This window comes from Muscardinus avellanarius, assembly GCF_963383645.1.
Source record: "Muscardinus avellanarius genome assembly, chromosome: 1".
In the NCBI taxonomy this organism is placed as follows: Eukaryota; Metazoa; Chordata; class Mammalia; order Rodentia; family Gliridae; genus Muscardinus; species Muscardinus avellanarius.
This window is the reverse complement of record NC_137786.1, coordinates 79,895,560-79,915,513: the sequence shown is the minus strand read 5'-3', so window position 1 is coordinate 79,915,513 and position 19,954 is coordinate 79,895,560. Positions and strand designations below refer to the sequence as shown.

Genomic DNA, 19,954 nt, shown 5'->3' with positions numbered 1-19,954 from the left:
TGACCGTCTCATATTCTAACTTCTTTGCTGTGTTCTGGCTTTTCAGAGCAAAATTAAGTTGTGATTACAAGTTACCAAGTAGTTCTGTTTTATCAAACAAAGTTCCTTTCCTCCATACATCAGGATCTTATGGTATTATTCTCAAATATGCATACTATGGTACTAAAACTTAAAACCATTATGAATTTTTATATGTTTTATGTATACTAAAGGGTCACAGATGGCAAAAAGATTTGTTACCATGAGGTAGTATAGCATTTTGTGATTATAAAATTAATCTGTCTCTAAATCTGTTTAAAGAATTTTGCCATCTAATGAGCAATATAAATTATTAATATTTTCATGTTCTTGGGGACATTCACAGCCATAATTTTACCAACACAGCTGTTTGACCCAGTGACATCATGTTTTGCATATTTTTGCATTTTAATGAGCTAGTCATTTAAAAGGTTACAAAGAAACCATAACTCATAAGTAATTAAATTATTTAGCAGAAGAAGTATGAGAAGATCTGACATAGGTCATTGTGGGAAGGGAAATTCATAGCTGTACTCAATTGCACCTGTTTGTCAGGAGGTAGATGTATATAGAAAGTTTTCTCTTACATTATTAAATGATAATAATACTTGTTAAAATATCTGAATGTATACAATGTCACACACACACACACACACACACACACACTGAAACAGTACATTTTCATTGTTATGGAGTGAGTTCAATACTATTAGCATAACTACAGACATAGATTACCCTTTAGGGTTACTTAACCCTGAAAATCTACCCAGAAATATTTTATCATTCTGTTTTTCTCCTTGTTTTCTTCTCACAGTCCTTTATATGAAATGGCTTCATATAGTTATTTTAGAGATTTATACTTGATTCTGATTTAGATTTTTCTGGTTCTACTAAACAGAAATATCTAAAAATGAAAGGTGACTCTTACATATACTTTATAGCTATATTCTGAAGTATATTTGGTAGATAGTAGCTGCTTATTAAATATTTATTGTATAAAATTAGTGATTAATGGATTCTTGACTCAATGAATACTTAGAATACTTTATTATGTCCTCATCCTTACAAATGGACTCTATGACCACATTTAAGAGCACTGGTATGTTCTTGAAAGAAACAAAAATATTTTAAACATATGATATTTTATAGAAAGAAAAAAGAAAGAGAAAGGTGGCATATTTTAAGATATACTGACTTAAGTACAATAGTTCCTATGCAGGTTTTATCAGTAACTTAAAGACATGCTAATATGATATATAATTGGGTCAAAGTGATAATAATTTGAAAATCCATTTGCCTTCTGGAGATCTTTGATAGCTAAGATATTTATACAACTTTATAACAGATTCTAATTGAAATTAAGAACACTGGACTTTTATTCAGTACTCTAAGATATAAAGGTGTGACTAGCATACAGAACAATAAAGTTCATAAGGTAAATCTGGCCTTCCAACTTTGCTTTGGATCATTCAATGAAGATGTATCTATAGTCACCTAAAGTTATCAAGTTATGGATTTTGATATGCCATTGATTGGGCACCAGTTATAACTTTTTATTTCTTTTTGCTTTAATGTGTAAATGTGTGGGTGTCTATTTGAGTCATTTATAAGAATGAGAAGCAAAGAATATAAAAAATTTTATGAAGGTGAGTATTAAATTATGTTGTCATCCTTCATAATGAATGATAATTTCATTTACTTTATGGTGCTATTGTGCATTTATGGAATTCTTTCATAAATAAGTTATTAATAATTTAAAGATAATTTTTAAAGTTTAAGCATCACTGTATTTTAAATCCTAGAAAAAGTTAGAAACAGAGCAGGTGATAATAACTTTAAGTGCAGAGTGAATGTTTTAAAATAAATAGTACTTGGATGACCTGAGATGTCAGAACTGGAGACAAGAGTGTGTTTGTCAATATATCCTTCATGTTTTACAGACTCCTAAGGGAACAAGGGAAGATACAATTTCACCTTTTCTGTGCCAAAACATTTTAATTATATCTTCTTCCAACTACAGCGGTTCAGTAACCAAGGAGCTGACATTGATGCATGTGTTGATAAAGCTGCAAACATTCAAAATGAGATTAACAAAGATTTTGAGCAAAGGGTGACAGCTAATTTTGCACAGTATTCTGCATCTAATTCAGGCCAGCGTAATAATAGAATATTTTATAACTGTTTTGTTATTCAAAAGGACTTTTATGATGCATTTATGTTTGTGGCTATCTTTGTAGCATACTCAAATTATCTGTTTTTGGGCTTAAAACTATTTGCATCTGAGTTGTAGCCTTGAAATAATATTAAAGTGGAAAAATTACAAGTTGTATTGTTTTTGTAAATTATACTTCATCTTAGAACTCTTTGCACTTCCTTAATTAATGGAGCACAATAACTGGAAAAGGAATAGACATGGCAAACAGATTTTCTGATATTGGTTAGTATACTGTAATAAAATGGCCAAGAAAAGTTATATGCAATTTATTTAATTAATAAAACTGTAGTTTCTTTATATCCTCGAACTCCTTTGAACACATTTCAGTGTATTTTTTCTCTTCTATTCTCTGTTTGAAGGCAGCTGACAGTCTTCTTTCACTTCTCTTTTTGTTTGTGAAATTTTCTTTCTTTCTTTTTTTCTTTCTTTTTTATCCACTCACTTCTCCATCTGCTTTCACTTTTGTTTGCTTGGGCCGTCTCTCATCCCAACTTGATAATGAGGAATGCAGTGTGACCCTGACCTCTATCAGCCCATGCATGACCTTCTGACTCTACCATATAACCCTTGACCTTCTCTTTGACAGCTTGATTAATTACCCTGTGTTATGATTTATGAGTAAGTGCTATGTAAAAATAATAGACAACAGGTGGTCCTCTGAAAACTTTTTGTGGCATGTTTTCTTTTACTGAGCAACTTGATGAGCTATTTGAGGCTGGAAACTTAACTGGGATAATGTTGGTCCATATTACGATGTTTTTAGACCGTGGGTCACAGCATTAGAATTTAGAAAGCTACAAGTTGAAGTATGATCCTGATGAACAATTTAAAAATTATTAGTAAGGTGCTGTTACCTAAATGCATGTTGAAAAAAAGTACAAAACAGAGTCAAATGACATTTTAGGCATTTCAGTACCACGTCATGACTTGAGAAAATTGTTGAAATATAATGGAGGGGGTGTTTTTCAAGCAGAGCTGCAACTCCAACAGCTATGTTTACTTTAACGCTTCACTAGTGACTTCTGATTGGTTGTCATGACCTCCTCTCATTGTTGCACCTAGGATGTTGCAACAGTGACTTATACATACCTTTCTTGTGAAAAAAGGATGCGAATAAATACAACATACATCTTTCAGAAAAGATGAATGGACAACGGTTTGTCTGTTTTAATGATGGGTAGATGAAGTTTTGGGATAAAACACTTTGAGTTTCATTTCCCATGAGGATATGCATACCTATCTTCTTTCAAACCAAGCATGCTGAACTTGAAAAATATGGTTGCTAAATCTCTGTAAAATGATCTCTTACACACCTTTGCCTGAAGATCAAAATGGATGGTTCCATAGGTCAGAAGATTCTGCTGTGACCCCTGACCTCTCTAGTCACATGTAGTTTGCAGTATTGGCAGGTTGATATGCAGAGCTGAGAACTTTCAGCTGATTTCTTTATTTAGTCAATCACAAGAGATTTGAAAAGATGAGAATTTTCCCTCTTTCCCCTTCTCTGTAAAATTGACAAATAAAAGGCAAATTAACTTTGATAAATCTTCAGTTTTCTCAGGTATCATTTGGGGTTAAAAATAAAATTTTGGTTTGGTTGAAGATTTTAAATTTTATCTATTTGCAGATCCTTCTTTATAGGTACAGTTTTGTATGATTTAATTCTCCAGCAAGATTCCCCCTGGTTCTTTATGTTTGGTATCACCTGTCTGTTTTAGACCTCTGACCTAAGTCAACATTTGTTAATTGAATTATAAATGAACTATTATTTATTAGTAAGTACATTTTTAGACACCAAAGTAAAGAAGGTCTGGGGGCTTATGTGTCTTATTTAACTTACAGCAAATTCATATGCTGAATAAAATCCCAAGTCTAGCAGTAAACTTCTTAGAGTTTCTGATCAGGATCCTGTAATTTAGACTCTATTAAACAGAGGTCTGAAAATGAAACTAGTTATAGAAAATGTATAGAAACTAGTGTATAGAAAACTAGGATAGAAACAAGTATAGAAAATGTAATGAGATGAACTAAACCTTCCCTTGACCAATATTTGTCCTCTTGATCACTTTCTTGATCAACTAAATTGTGATCAAACCAAAGAATTAATTAACAACATTATGTATGCTTTGTCTTTTGAAATTATGTATGCTTTGTCTTTTGAAATGCTGAATATTGAAATTGGCATGGGTAAATTACTATGAAATTTTATGCCAGTTTCATTTATTTAACTGTAGAATTTTAGACCATCAATTTGATCATTTTATTTTGTTAAATATAACAGAAGAGGTTTTCTTATGTATTTGAAATTATTTCACTTTTCATTCTGTGGAAAAATTAACATACATAAGGAATAATTAAATATAAAAGGTATACTTCAATATACAATGCTTCAGATTCTATGCTCATCTTATGGAGCCTTTCTTATTAGACTAGCAAGGCAAAGATTTTTCATGATATTATACTTGGTGTCTGATTATAAAATGTAGTTTTGTAAAACTTTATGAATGTACTTGGTAAAGGTTGCATTCGCAACCTTTTTCATTATTTTTATGTAATGATTAAATTACTGAAAATAGAAACACTTTTTAACTGATATGTACTCTGATTTTTAAGATATAAGTTCTATTAAAATAGCTCAATTGCATTACTAATATTTTGAGTTTGCTTTGCCTTATTTTTTTTACTCCTTCTATATACTAAAATTGACATTGCAAACATCTTTGTGGCTTATATAAAGTGTTTTTAGACATTGTTATATATGACAGAAAAAAGAAGGAGAGGATAAAGTTTCATTGTGTATCTCTAGTTAGAGCATGTAGGTGGGATAGTTTATTTTGTTAAGGCTGCTTTCTTTACTAGTTTAAAATAGTCATGAATGGTTTGTGAATATATCAATTAATTTAGCAGTAAAATTTCAGTTGAAAATCTACCTTTTTACAAAAAGCTAATTTGATTTCTAGTAGACACTTATTGAGTCAACTCTCATTTTTTTTGCAAAATCTGCTCCTAAATATTTCTCAAGTGTTATTACTTAAATTAGCGGTCTAAAATATATAAAGGATAAATATTCTTAAATTATTTGGGTGTTCAAGGAGAAACATTCAATGTTGAGATCTAAATAAAAATTTAGTTGATTTATATAGTGATGGTTTAAAAATAGAATCATTTTTCTTTGGTTGATTCCTAAGTGAAAAATTGACATTATGTCTTTATAAATTGAACAAATGAGTCGTGTAATTTTCAGTTACATAATCAATACCTTAGACAAATACTGCTTTTTTGATGATTTATGTTTGTCTATATTTTATACTTATTTAGATGGGACATAAAAAATTTCAGATCTATCAAGTAAGCAAAGCAATTTTTCAGTTTGTGATTTTTAACAAAGTAAAACTTACTCAAATAAGCCTAACATTATGAAAATGTTATTTCTATTAATGTTGAAGTTATAAACTAGGATACGTTTTTTACTTCTGGCAACTATAAACTTTGTTCAAACAGTGATCATTTATTTGGAACTCAGTGCAAAGATAACTCATCCTTATATCACTTAATAAAAGTTCTACTTCATTATCTTGATTTTGAAAATTTTGGTATTTTGTTACAAGTAGGATATCACTATTTCCATCTCTATGAATTGTAAAATTGTTTGGGGCTTTCTAACTCAAACTTGTATGCAAGTATGAGAGGCTGTGTGCACGCATTTGTGAGGGGGCACGCGCACTCCTGTGTGTGTTTAAAGTTCAATTCACTCAGAGAAGGCAGAGAAGGAACATGACAGGAGACCACTTACTCACAGTACAGAATCTAGTAAGGAGGCAATTTTCTTTTTGGCCTATGGTGACCTTTTTTGACTATGTTCCTTACACCAGAGACAGTGTATTGAATGCCTCTATTTCACCCTGTTTAGCAGAGTGCAACAGTGTTCTTTAACTTACTTTTAGTGGGAGGAGAAGTTATGGCTGAAATTTGAGAAGGGCGTGAAAAGTTTTAAGAGGCACAAGCAAGAGGGGTAGGGACTTCCTTCAAATGTGATTTTAATAACTACTCAAGTGTGTCCAACTGTAGAAAATCACCAAGTGACAATCTGTCTACCTGACAGTGATCACAATGAATTACAAGACTTTTGAATTAGCTATACAGATTAGAATAAAGCAGGACCAAATTAAATATCTTTTGTTGGTAAAACTTTTGACTTGACAGCTAAGAAACTTAAAAAAACAAAAACCCAACTTGTTCTGCTTTGATACAAATTGTCTTAAGATATTTGCAAAACATTTTATAATCTCTTCATGTAAGAGATATTATCTAAAAGTTTATTTAAACATCTGCTGAAGAGTATGTGGTGTTTTGTAAATCAGATTGGTGTGTATTATTATATAATTTTCACATATGTAAGATGACTATGTCTTAATTAATGGTCCTATCTCTAAAATCAGAACTTGAGTGATCTTGAAAGTTTCCTCACCAATCATGGTTTTAAACAATAATATCATCTGATTGGGGTAAAAATTGAAGTAATTCTAGTGAAATTTATAAATGGTTTCTGAAATCAGTCAACTGTTAAAAAAAAAGAATCTGATCCTGTGGAGAAATATAACATATTTTTAAATAATATAATTGAGTCCATGCTCGCACTGGCTAATTGTTACTGCTATCGGTTTTTAAAAAGCATCTCCTTATATTTGGGTTTGCAAAAAGGAATTAAATTTTAAGCTTTAAATAGATAATTCTGTGGTTCTAATTTTGGAAAAAATATTCTTTTTAAGTAAACATGGAGATTTTTATAAGCTTTATTTTCTATAGCACTTATGTTTCTTAAAAAACATGTTACATCCGTTAAGTATATAACCTTACAGGATTTTACAAGGACATCATTGGAACACCCACAGTACAGAATTGAATAGAAATGTCAGATATATAATAGCTTCAAATATTTGCGTTGTACATGCTTGTCAGTGGTTATTGTTTATCCTTCTTTACTTTTTCATGGTTAGGTTATTCCATCAGTTCTAACATAAATATCAAAAAATTTCTCAATTATAACTGTAGAAATGTTTGCCTTGCTAGAAGCAAATCAGACAGGAAAACATGTTTTACATACTTAAAGAAAGCCTTAGTAGCTCAATAGGCTGTATTTTTAAACTTTAGAACTTACTTCTTGTTTTCTGGTACTAGTTATTCATAAAAAGAAATTATTATAATAGTTTGAAAAATTAAATAAATTTCAAGATAAAAAATGTGCTGCTGCATACCATAGTATTTTGTTTTATGCTCTCTCTACCCTCCTGAAAGATAAAAGATGAATAAAATCCAAGATGCAAAGGTAGACATAAATTATATATTTCTGATAAGATTGATATGTAAATTTGTGGAACATTAAATCAGACTTATTCTTTTTAATTGACTTTCCACTCTTTGCAAACACATTTAAAATGTTCATAATGGGCAATTAAAATGAAAAATTCTAGAAAATGCAGTTTGAATTGTAAACTTTAATTTTAAGGAGATCATTTTCTCAAAATATTTATCATAAATATTAATGTGGCTTTTAAGTACTCTTGTTTCATAATTTATTTCAATCTTTTTGGGGGTTCTGAGAATTCTGAATTACATTTTTAACTTAAGATGTATAATCTTTATGTTGCAATTTATCATTTTGTTCATATAGATAGTATGCATTTATTTATACAAATTTAAAAAATATTTCAAATGACTTTTTATTGGAAAAATTTAAACTATAGTATTTCTTAAAGGAAAAGTTAGTTAAGATGCAACTATATTAAATTACTTCATCTGAGATTTTAGAAACTTGTGAATTGAAATGGATTCTAAGATTAAAGATACCACCTTCTTCCTTTCAATACAGGAAGGATATGGAGTAATAGTACTGAATCCCAATGAAAACTATATTGAAGTAGAAAAGCCGAAGATCCATGTACAGTCATCTTCTGATAGTTCAGATGAGCCAGCAGAAAAACGGGAAAGAAAAGATAAAGTCTCTAAAGAAACAAAGAAGCGGCGTGATTTCTATGAGAAGTACCGTAACCCCCAAAGAGAAAAGGAAATGATGCAGTTGTATATCAGAGTAAGTGAGAACACAACTTTTCTTTTTTATTTTCTTTCCTTTATTATATTTTATTTCATATAAATTATGTTTTTAAGACACTGCTCATTTCTTCATACTTGGCCATTTGTTTCCCATGGCTGCCTACTTATATGAAATGTTTTCTTTTTTTTATTTAAAATTACAAGACACATTGTTCTTATTTCAGTATGACACTTTTTTGAAGTCACAAATAAGGAAAGCTTATGGAAAATTTTTATTATGATATTGCAGAAGGAAACTTTCCAGTATAGCTCCCAAACATGCTCTTTCTTTAAGGTTTTATATTGCAGTGCTTCCATAAAAGAGAGTACATGTTGCCTAATAATGCTCAAACACATTATCTGCTGAATTAATAATGCATTGGACAAAGCAGTTTTCATCTTGGGTGGTAAGTTTTACTAGATAATGCATTGTTTTCCTGTGAGTAACTTATCCATCCTTGGTGTCTGAGGCTAACTTCTAAAGGCAAAAAGGCGAAGAAGAGTAATTAATATCTTAATAAATATTTAAGCTAAAATAGTTTAAGGATAGCTATTGAGGGAACTCTTGTCCTTTGCTCTTGTCTTCCCAGTGAGCCTTTGCACTTTGCAATGCTAGCAGCATGAGATTGTTACAGCAGTGCTGCCCAAGGATATCTAATTCTGTAGGGGGCACAAACAATTGTATTTGCACTTTGACATATTCTTCGTGGTATACATACTGAGCGTTATATAGATGAGACAAATTTGTGCAATTTTCAAAGCCTGTATTATGGATGCAAGAAAGTTAATTTAGTAGTAAAGCATGTCAAAATGATACTGAGTGAATGAAGATAGTAAATTGATATGTTCTTCAAAAGAGTGCATTTCAGAACATTTGAATATAGCCAGATTAACAGTTTGTAAATTACACTGTAGGGTAGTAGTAATATTTCAGAATATTCAACTTGAGCTGGTTTGCATTTATTTTAAGAGATCATTAACAAAATATTTTATACCACCATTGAGAGAAAATATGTTGCTATCTAAACATTTATTTTTCGTTTTGTTTCTATTTCATTGACTAATCACTTTTCTTTCTGGAATCGTGCTTCAAACATTACAGGTATTGGATATAGGCCATCAGTCTATTGAATTAGTCATAAAAGTGGCATATAAAATTTTAAGACCTTCCCAAAATGTGGCCTAACCAAGATATCTAAAACATTTCATATGACTCAAACAAGTTAGGCAGATTACAATATTTAAATTTTTGAAGGTCAGCTCACTGTTTAATAATTATTTGAAAAAGAAAAACAATTATTAAATTAAGAATCAATAGGTAGCCTGTTTGTTCCAGTGTAGTTATACTACCCCTTTTTTTCATTTGACTGTATCAAGGTTATAATGCTATCTTCTATATCAGTAGTCTAAGCTTCTTGCTGTATCATCAATTTGGCAACCACCATCTTAGGACAGACTTGAAGTTTTTTTAAAAAAATTACCCCTGATATACAGACACCAAATATGAGTTTAATAAGGTTTGTGAAGCATACAAATTATGTAGTACATTCATTGTAATATACGATGCAACCAAAAAGTGATTTGCTGTGTTAAGATTTTATTTATTCTCAAATAATTTCTTTTATTTGCCTGTGACATATACAGAGTAAGCATAGTTCTCAAATATCTGTTTGTAGACTTTTTATATTGTTTCTGTTTTCTTCCTATCTTGTCACAATGGCTTTGAGTTTTTCTTTTATTGTGTTGCATATGTGAATATTCTTTATCTTGTTTTTCACATCTGTCTCATTTATCTCTGCATCTATTTTCTTCTTACACCAAAGGAAAAATATCTTTTTATGTTGATTCATCAATACCTGTTCCATTTTTTTAAATTTATTTTTATTTTTATTTTTTTGCTTTTACAAAATTCTTTTCTCTTTTACCCTCTAGCCATTTTTACTTTTTGTTTTTTTTCTGGTCTGGGGATGGAACCCAGGGGCATTTGACCTCCGAGCTACACCCCCTGCACTATTTTTTATTCTTTATTTTGAAACCGGGTTTCACTGAATTGTGGAGGGCCTCACTAAGTAGCTGAGGCTGCCAGCGAACCTTGATTCTCGGGTCTCAGCCTCCCAAATTTTGGGATTACAAGCTTTCTTATGTCTTTTTTGCTACTTTTTTTCTTTTTCCACTTCACTCATCAATTCTGGTTCCCATTAAAAGCACTAAAAGATAAAAATTGATTCATGTAGAAATGCAATTTTATATGTGATTGTTGATATTCTTATTAATAAATATCCTTTTTCTTGAAATCTTATATACTTGTCCAGAATAGCAGAGACATGCTGAAATTTTTTAAACATACTTCTAGATAGTAAGGCTTGCTTTTGCAGTGGGAAAGAAAAGAATGGTTCATTTTGTGTGAAGTATATTCTTAGGTAACTTTGATCTGTTTGAGAAATGGCTTCTCCCCTCCACATATCTCCAAAGAATAATTATTTTCACTTATTTTAGAATTTTATTGGTACAGTATAATTATACATCATAGTGATATTCAAAGTCATGTTTTCAACCGGGCGTGGTGGCACACGCTTGTAATCACAGCATTCGGGAGGCTGAGACCAGAGGATCGCCATTCACGGACAGCCTCAGCTACTTAGTGAGGCCGTCTACAAATTAGTGAGACCCTGTTTCAAAATAAAGAATAAAAAAATAGGGTAGGGGGTGTAGCTCGGAGGTCGAATGCCCCTGGGTTCCATCCCAGACCCGCAGAAAACAACAACAACAACAACAACAACAATAACAACAACAACAGCAAAAGTGATGTGTTCATATGTGCGCACAACATTCTTGGTGTGATTCCCTCCTAACCCCATTCTGCTACCTTCCTCCTACTACCCATACATACTAGTAAGGTTGTTAGTGACACCTCTCTATACTCAGAGCATGGTATATGATGGAGACAAATTGACTCCTATTTATGTACTTTGTAATCATTTACATTTTGAAGTTGTCATCTATTCTTTGAAACACCCCAATAAGTAAATGGATCAAATCATTTTATCCTTATTTTAGAATTAAGATAACTGATGCACAGAAGTTTAGAAGTTTACCTAGGATCACATATTGTGTAAATGGTAGAAATAAATGTGGAAAGCATGACTTCTAATTACTGCAGGTTCTTTGCCCACTTTCCTCTTTACCACATCATTTTATCAGTTAAAAGTAAAGGATGTGTCTGAAATATGAAAATTAAATCATATGTGATAAAAGCATGATATGCTATCATAACGTCTGATGATGGCAGAGAGAAGGTTTTTTTTGTTTTGTGGGGTTTTTTGTGTGTGGTTCTAGGTATTGAACCCAAGAACATTTTACCTCTGAGATCTACCCCCAGCCCTTTTTATTTTTTGTTTTTGAAACAGAGTCTCTCTTGGTTGCTGAGAGTCTCATTATGTTGCTGAGGCTGGCCTAGAGTCTGCAACCCTCTTGTCCCAGCCTCTCATATACTAGGATTATAGGTATGTGCCAATATACCTGGCTAAAGATAAGTTTTTGACTAGTATCATTTAGTAGGTATTTTTATTTTTTAATTTTTTTAAATTTAAATTTTTATTTTTTTTGGCGGTACTGGGGGTGGAACCCAGGGGCTTTTCTACCTCCAGGCTATACTCCCAGACCTATTTTATACTTTATTTGGAAATAAGGTCTCACTAAATTGCTGAGAGTCCCACTACTAAGTAGCTGAGGCCGTCTTTGAACCTGTGCTATCCTCCTGTTGTAGCCTCCCAAGCGCAGGGATTACAAGCATGCGCCACCACGCCCGACTAGTAGGTATTCTTAGATGTCTATAAGCAATATATATTCTCCCATAATAGGCTTTCTAATATTGGTCTAGATTTATAGATGAAGAAACTATAGGTCAGAAACATTTAGTAATTTTCCCAAGGTCACACAGCTCTATGGAGAAGATACTTAGTCTGTTTTTCTGAATGCTGTATCCTCTGAGCCTAGAGTAAAGTATTAATTCATAATAAATATTTATGGAATAGATACTTCACAATAAATTTTAAATAAGGTGATATAGAACCACTATTATTTTTGTTATTTATCCCTACATTATTAAAGGATGCTGCTTTATTTTCTGTGAGGAAACATTTAAACAAACCAAAATAAGCAGAAAACACTACGTTGTTGCTCCCCAACCCAATCTAATGGCCAAGACTACATCCCCAAAATTAATATAATCAGTTTGATTATGTAGTCAGTATGATAAGATTTATTTCATACCTTGAGTGGTCTGTACATTTTCATCTGAATATATAAAAGTATAAATCCTGCCTTCCTTTGTAGCTTTACATCATAATGTTAAAATTATGGATAAAAATGGAAATGTTTAATTATGACCTAGGGGTATTGCTGGTTTACAGGTCTGTTCTACCCTATATATACTTTGTGCTATATGGACTCTTTATATCTTTTTTCCATTCTTTCCTCTAATCCAAATTCTTCCAACATTGTAGTGTTCAGCTGAAATACCACTTCTGCTTCTCACTATAATCAGTGACCTGCCTATGCTAAGACTCATGGAGTTAATTTGTGAGGAATTTATCATGTGCTATCTTGAGATAGCTCTGGTAAATTCCTCAAAATCCAAGACATTTTTGAGTACCAGTCAACTGAATATTGAAGCATCTAAATTTTCTTTTTCTTTGGTATCTAGTAAATAGCTACTCTCCTTAAGGTTTATGCAAATGTCTTTTATACACAGGCAAGCATAAGATAGAATGCAGGTCTAAAACTTTAAGATTAGTAAAGTGTAATTTTATTTTACTTACTAAATGAATATAAATAGAAATGACTCGTGGATTGTGTAGTACATTTCTGATACATTAGGAGCAAAACATGAGAGATCAAAGAACTTATTCTTTCATGTGGCAACTTTCCTTAACTATGAAATAATGTACTTGCTGGCATATATTATGGCTTATTAAGGGAATTGATTTGGTCTAGGCAATAAACATCATGTCAGACATGCCTGGCAGGAAAACCTGCTTAATATGTTTTGTAATAAGATGGAATTTTTTGTTCTCGAAAACATCTGCCAACTGAATTCAAGAGTGAAGACAGAAAATGTCATCAATTTAGTGGTAATCCTATAAATTTAGTTTCTTTCTGAGCAACACATATCAAGATACACAAAATTCCCAGTGTTAATCACCACTGGTTATAGTACTTTGTAAAATGATGAAACAAAAACATTTTATTTTTATATAATGTGTTAATTAATTCATAATGAATTTTAATATTTCAACTGATAAAATTTTAACAAGCATCTTGCCAACAGATCATTTTTAAAGCATCTGTTTTTTAATGTGTTGGGTTGAGAACCGAGTCAAATGGCTAAATATGTACATATATTCTTTAAAAAACATATTTCTACCCCCATAACTACGAATACACTATTTTTTCCCTTGGACCACCAGGGGCTGCTGCTGTTCATATTGGATTTTGCTTTCCTTAGAAATTGAGTGTTCCAATCAAACTACATCTTTACCTTTCTCTCCTTTTTTTTTTTTATCCCAACAAGTCTTTTAAAATATAATAGAAAGAGAGCTTAGCTGGTAGCTTTATAATCAATATAAACATTTATTATTCTAAATGTTTTCTACATTCTAAGGCATTTATATTTTCCCAAATCAACCTAAAGCCTGTTGTAGACATTAAAGGAAGATTGTGATAATAACTATTTTTATAGCCGGGTATGGTGGCACGCTTATAATCCCAGCATTTGAGAGGCTGAAACAGGAGGATCATGTTTCACAGCCAGCCTCAGCTACTTAGTGAGGCCCTTTACAACTCAGTGAGACCCTGTTTCAAAATAAAGAATAAAAAATAGGGCTGGGAGTGGAGCTCAGAGGTAGAATGCCCCTGGGTTCTATCCCCCCAAAAAAAAACTAATTTTATTTTTATTTTTTAGTGTATTCATACATTTTTAGTGTATTCATACATTTTTAGTGCAATCATTCAATTGCAGCGATGAAATTCAAAGTGTAAAGTGTGATAGATAGACCCGAGTGCATTCAATCATAATGTGACTTAAATTAACTTTCCTACACTTAAGTTTTTATCTGAGAAAATAGGATGATAATAACATATATAAATAAAGCATTAAGGAGCCGGGCATGGTGGTACATGTTTGTAATCCCAGCATTCAGGAGGCTGAGACCTGCGGATCACAGTTTGTGGACAGCCTCAGCTACTTAGTGAGGCCCTTTGCAACTCAGTGAGACCAGGTTTCAAAATAAAGAATAACAATAGGGCAGGGGATGTGACTCAAAGGTCAAATCCCCTGGGTCCCATCCCCAGACCCCGCAAAAAAAAAAAAAAAAAAAATAGATAAAAGCATTAAGGACATAGTTGTGAGGTTTTAGAGCCAATAAGTAGCATTCTTGCAAGTTGAAACTCAACTGAGTTTGAATCCAGATCTTGAAGATCTCTGGTCTTTGTACCTTTTGTACCTTTCTGGGTTATTTTCTATTCTTTTTCTTTCTTTTTTTAATTTGGTTCTAGGTATTAGATTCAGGGATTTCCTACCTCTGAGCTACAACCTCAGCCCTATTTTATATTTTATCTGGAAACAGAGCTTTACCAAGTTGTGGAGACCGGCCACAAACCTATGATACTCCTTATCTGAGCTCCCAAGAACTAAGATGACTAGTATGCACCACCATGCCTGTCTCTGGGATGTTTTTTCTACCACAAACCAGTTTTCCAATTTCTGACACCAACTGGTTGCCCAACAGTTAATTTGATTCTGACATTATTTACCTGAAACTAGCATCAGGCCTCACAAGTTAACATTCCTTAAGACTGTCTTCATTGCAGATACCAGCCACAAGACTCAGGTGGCTACCTCTTCTTCTGACTGGATATAAACTTGAGGTTCCAGCAGCCTCTTCTTCAGGTTTAATAATTTGCCAAAATGACTCAAGAAAATACTTGGGCTTATTGGTGTCCTATGAAGAATTCAACTCAGGAATAACCAAATAGAAAAGATGCATGGGACAGGGTCCTGCTGAGCTTCTGTGCCCTCCCAGGTGCCTCCCAGCAGCACTGCTGTGTGTTAACTAACCTGGACTCCCTCCACTTCCTGGAGGTCAGTAGGTGAGGATGAGGTTTCTCCCCTGTACTCACTTTTTTTTCTGGTGACCAGCCCCATCCTGAGGCTATCTAAAATAAAAGGAGATTGTTATAATTAACCAGACACTCCTGTCACTCAAAATTGCAAGGGTTTTTGGAACTCTATTCCAGGGACCAGGGCCAAAGACTAAATATATTTTTATTTCATACCACACAATGTACCAAAAATAGGTCCTCAGTGGTACACATCTCAGTTTGAAGCTCAGTGAGTAATATTACATCATAATCAGAGAAAGGAAAGTCAAATAATTAATTTGACCAATTTATCAAATTTACCTAACATCAACTGGAAATTTGACTTAGATGGATGGCTAATAGACTTCCTGATATATTCCCTCCAAAATGAAATTTCCTCTTAACTTCCAAACATCTCCTTTGTCTTTAACATGGTGGAGGCAAAGGAGAAGTATCCTTTCCAAAAGCTAACTTGAAAGATGCCCAGAGGCAAGGTTGACCTTGCTCTTTTCTTCTCCCAGGGTGCTCTAATCAGATCAGTCACTCCTGCTAGAAAGAAAGAAATGAGGGATGTGGAGGGAAAAGGAATGTTACTCTTGCTCAGATGCTTCCTTAGAGGCCAGAAAGTGGAGATTTTGCCCTGACAAGAGTGAGCTTCTGCTAGGCATGATGGCACACACTTGTAATCCCAGCATTTGAGAGGCTGAGACAGAAGGATTGTGGTTCACAGACAGCCTCAGCCACTTAGTGAGGCCATTTGCAACTCAGTAGGCACCCTGTTTCAAAATAAAGATTAAAAATATGGCTGCGGGTATAGCTGGGAGCTGGAATGTTCCTGGGTTCCAGTATTAAAAAAAAAAAAGAGTGAGCCTCTAATAAGTAATACAATACTATGATTAATTACTATTATCATTAGTTACCTTTCTATTACTATTATTACTATTGTTATTGCTTAACTTTTCTAACAATCAAGAATTTAATATTAACATATAATAAACTACTCACTAAAGAGCATGTTAGTTTCATCTTAATTTTTCATTTCAATGAAAATTCTATTAAGCATGATTACAAAGTAGCTGCAAAATACTTACTTTTAAAGCATTTTAAGGGACTGTAACTCTATTTTAGATCCTCAAAAATTAGTATGTATTTTTTGTGTTTCATGTTTCCAAAGTCTAGTAACCTTATCAATAAAGATTTGATATGGGAATTTAATATCCTTATATGAACCTACAGTGTAAAAGAGACAGACTTTTCCTTACATAAATTTAATCTTTGATTTTGACTAGCATGAATTGGAAGAACTACTATACTACGTATATATTCCCTCTAAAATGAAATTTCCTCTTAACTTCCAAACATCTTTGTCTTTCACATGGTGGAGGCAAACCACCACGTGACTGAATTGTGCTAACAGCCAGGGAATTTGTAACACAGTGCTATAAACTCAGTTAATTGCCATTATTAAGTGAAGCAAGCACTGGTAAAATAAGCCAGTAATGAAGAATTAGAAACCAGAATAAGAGAAAAGAACAGTTACATACTGTTGGGGGGGGGGTTGTAAATAGTATAGGCACTATGGAAATCAGTATGAAGTTTCCTCATTTGACTCAGCATTATCACTCCTCAGTATCTTTCCAAAAAAATTAAAGTTTCACTATTACATTGATACATGCATATCCATGTTTATAGCAGCACAATTTACAATAACCAAATCAGGAAACCAACCTAGGTATCTGTCAACAAGTGAATTCATAGAAAAAATGTGGTATATATGCACAATGGAATTTTACTCAGCCATAAAGAACAATAAAATTATATCATTTACAGGAAAGTAGATGGAACTAGAGAATACTTTGCTATGTGAAATCAGGCAGTCTCAGAAAGCCAAGGGTTATGTGTTTTCTCTCATATGTAAAATGTGAAAGGGGAAACAGAAAAAGGAGGAAAAGTAAAAGGAAGATTGATGAAAGAAACAGTTTAAATAATGCTATGCCCACATGGCAACGCATCACTAGGAATCTCACTAGCATGTATAAAGGGGGCGGGGGAGTGAGTGGAATTTGGAGAGAAATACACCAAGTGATGTGTACTCGTATGTATATATCACTTTGAGTCTCATTATGTTGTGTAATAATAATGTACCAATAAAGGTATAAAAATATTAACACTAAAATTTTTATTGGTATTGGAGGTTGAAACTAGAGGCTTTCTAACTCAGAGCTATACCCCTCAGCCCTGTTTAATTTTCTATTTTAAAACAGGGTCTTTCTAAGTTACCATATGCTGCCCTTGAACCTGTGATCATTCTATGTGGTCTCCTGAGAACTGGGATTACAGGTGTGTACCACCACGCCCAGCTAAAATAACTTTTAAAATGTTTTAAATAATGGGATACTTAGATTTAGAACAGAAACTATTATAAAAATCAAGGGTCTGCACTTAGGAGTTTTTGGTGGATATTGACAAATATGGAGGTAAAGGACCTATCATAATATGAGGTAGTGTAAAGAGTGAGAACTTCATAATCAAAAAGATGCATGAGATAATCGTAATTTGGTTTGCTTACCAGCTGTGACTATAAGCCAATCACCACTCCTTTCTCTTTCAGTTTCTTCATCTATACAATTAGAACAATCATATCTATTAGGCTATGTCATAACCTAATAATAAATAAATGAGGTAACTTAATGTATATTAAAAACAACAAGTAGGATACTTGTGATTCAATATTATATATCCCCATTTCCTCTTTTCTCCTGTTATTTCCCTTTTCCTTGGGAAACATGGAAGAATTCTGTAAGAATGAGGTCTTCCTTTTGGCTTATAATTAGTGATTCTTGAATCATTTGCAGTCAGTACCAAAGGTGCTTAACATTACATGCTCAAATATTATTGCATGCTTAAACATTCACTAAAGGGTGTCCATTTGTGTGGGTCATGTCTATTGATGTTTGCCATAAAATAGAGAAATATTTATTTTAAAATAATGATGCCTATTATATAACATTTAGTGAGAGATGATTATTTTTCATAACAAAAACCACATAATGAGTATGGTGGCGCACGCTTGTAATGGGCATGGTGGCGCACGCTTGTAATCCCCGTGCTTGGGAGTCAGAGACAGGAGGATCACGCAGGTTTGAAGCCAGCTGCGTGCGCTGCCTTAGGAGACCCTCTTTCCAAATAAAAATGTAAAAATAGGTCTGGGAGTGTAGCCCGGAGGTAGAAGGGCTTCCAGGAACCCCAGTACCACCAAAAAAAAAAAAAAAACCACACAACACACACATAATGAGAAGTGCTATTTTTAAAAGTCTCTTTTTAGTTTTTTGTTTTTGTTTATTTGGGTTTTGTTTGGGATTTTTTGTTTTTTTATGGCACTAGGAATTGAACTCAGGAGCATTCTACGACTCTGAGCTACATCTCCAACCCATTTTATGTTTTCTTCTGGAGATGGGGTCTTACTAGGTTACTAAGAGTCTCTTTGAACCTGTGATCCTTCTGTCTGGGCCTCCCAAGTAATGGGATTACAGGCATGCACCACCACATCTGGATGAAAATCTTTTTAATGTCTGCCTTAATAGAAGACAACTGAATTCTTATATCTTTTTCTCTATTCACTCTCTTGTGATACATTGTCTTCATTGACAAATATGAATAAAATTTACCCTCAAACATGTGCAATTGTAAAAGGAAGGACTGTTTTAATATCTTTAGGTAATGATGTATATTCTTCTTTGGTGCAATACAAATGCTGAATAAGATGTCGTTTCTTGCCGGGTGTGGTAGTGCACATTTGTAATCCCAGTGCTTGGGAGGCGGAGACAGGAGGATCACGCAGGTTCGAAGCCAGCCTCGCTAGCTTAAGAGACCCTGTTTCCAAATAAAATACGTCCAGGAGTGTAGCCCGGAGAAGGGTTTCCAGGAACCCCAGTACCACCAAAAAAAAAAAAAAAAAAAAATGTAGTTTCTTAAAGATTAGTTCCTGCATGCAATAAAAACTCATTGTATATTCTTCTGAAGATCCTTTTGTTTGTCTTGTACTTTGAATGGATTTTTTTATTCATGAATGATTTTGTAACTACATGTATTGGTCACTTATAAAATATTGTTTCAGAGCTATGCACATCATCCAAATGATGACACATTTCATTATATAGAATAAAAATCTCCTATACATCATTAGTACTACCAATCTGATCCGAAAAGCTTTTAAGAATTGGAAAACTGTTTAGCATATCAGGGAAAATTCGCATTTCCCCAAATTTTAACTTTAGCAAGGAAGCTCAGTTTTTATCATTAGCAACAAATTTATCAGTTGTTCTCCTTGGACTGTAAGCCTTACTTTGTTCATTTTCAAGAAAATATTCTTTAGATACTCAAATCTAAATAATCATATTTCATCTCTCAGTCTTAAAGGTAAAAGTGGTCTTCTGTTTAAAAAGTGGATATTTTAGCTCTAACTCAATCAAGTGCACAACTACTTTTCCT

General features: G+C 33.0%; 1 protein-coding gene across 2 annotated transcripts in view; it reads left to right on the top strand.

Moving 5' to 3' along the window:
* Window positions 1-19,954, top strand: part of ARB2A (ARB2 cotranscriptional regulator A) — a gene marked incomplete at both ends in the record, with an annotated part of 396,136 nt that overhangs the window by 143,269 nt on the left and 232,913 nt on the right. For both annotated transcript variants that reach the window (XM_080709998.1, XM_080709999.1), the window contains one exon: window positions 8,103-8,321. In XM_080709998.1, the coding sequence (XP_080566124.1) occupies window positions 8,103-8,321 (219 nt within the window). The remainder of the gene's footprint in view (window positions 1-8,102; window positions 8,322-19,954) is intronic.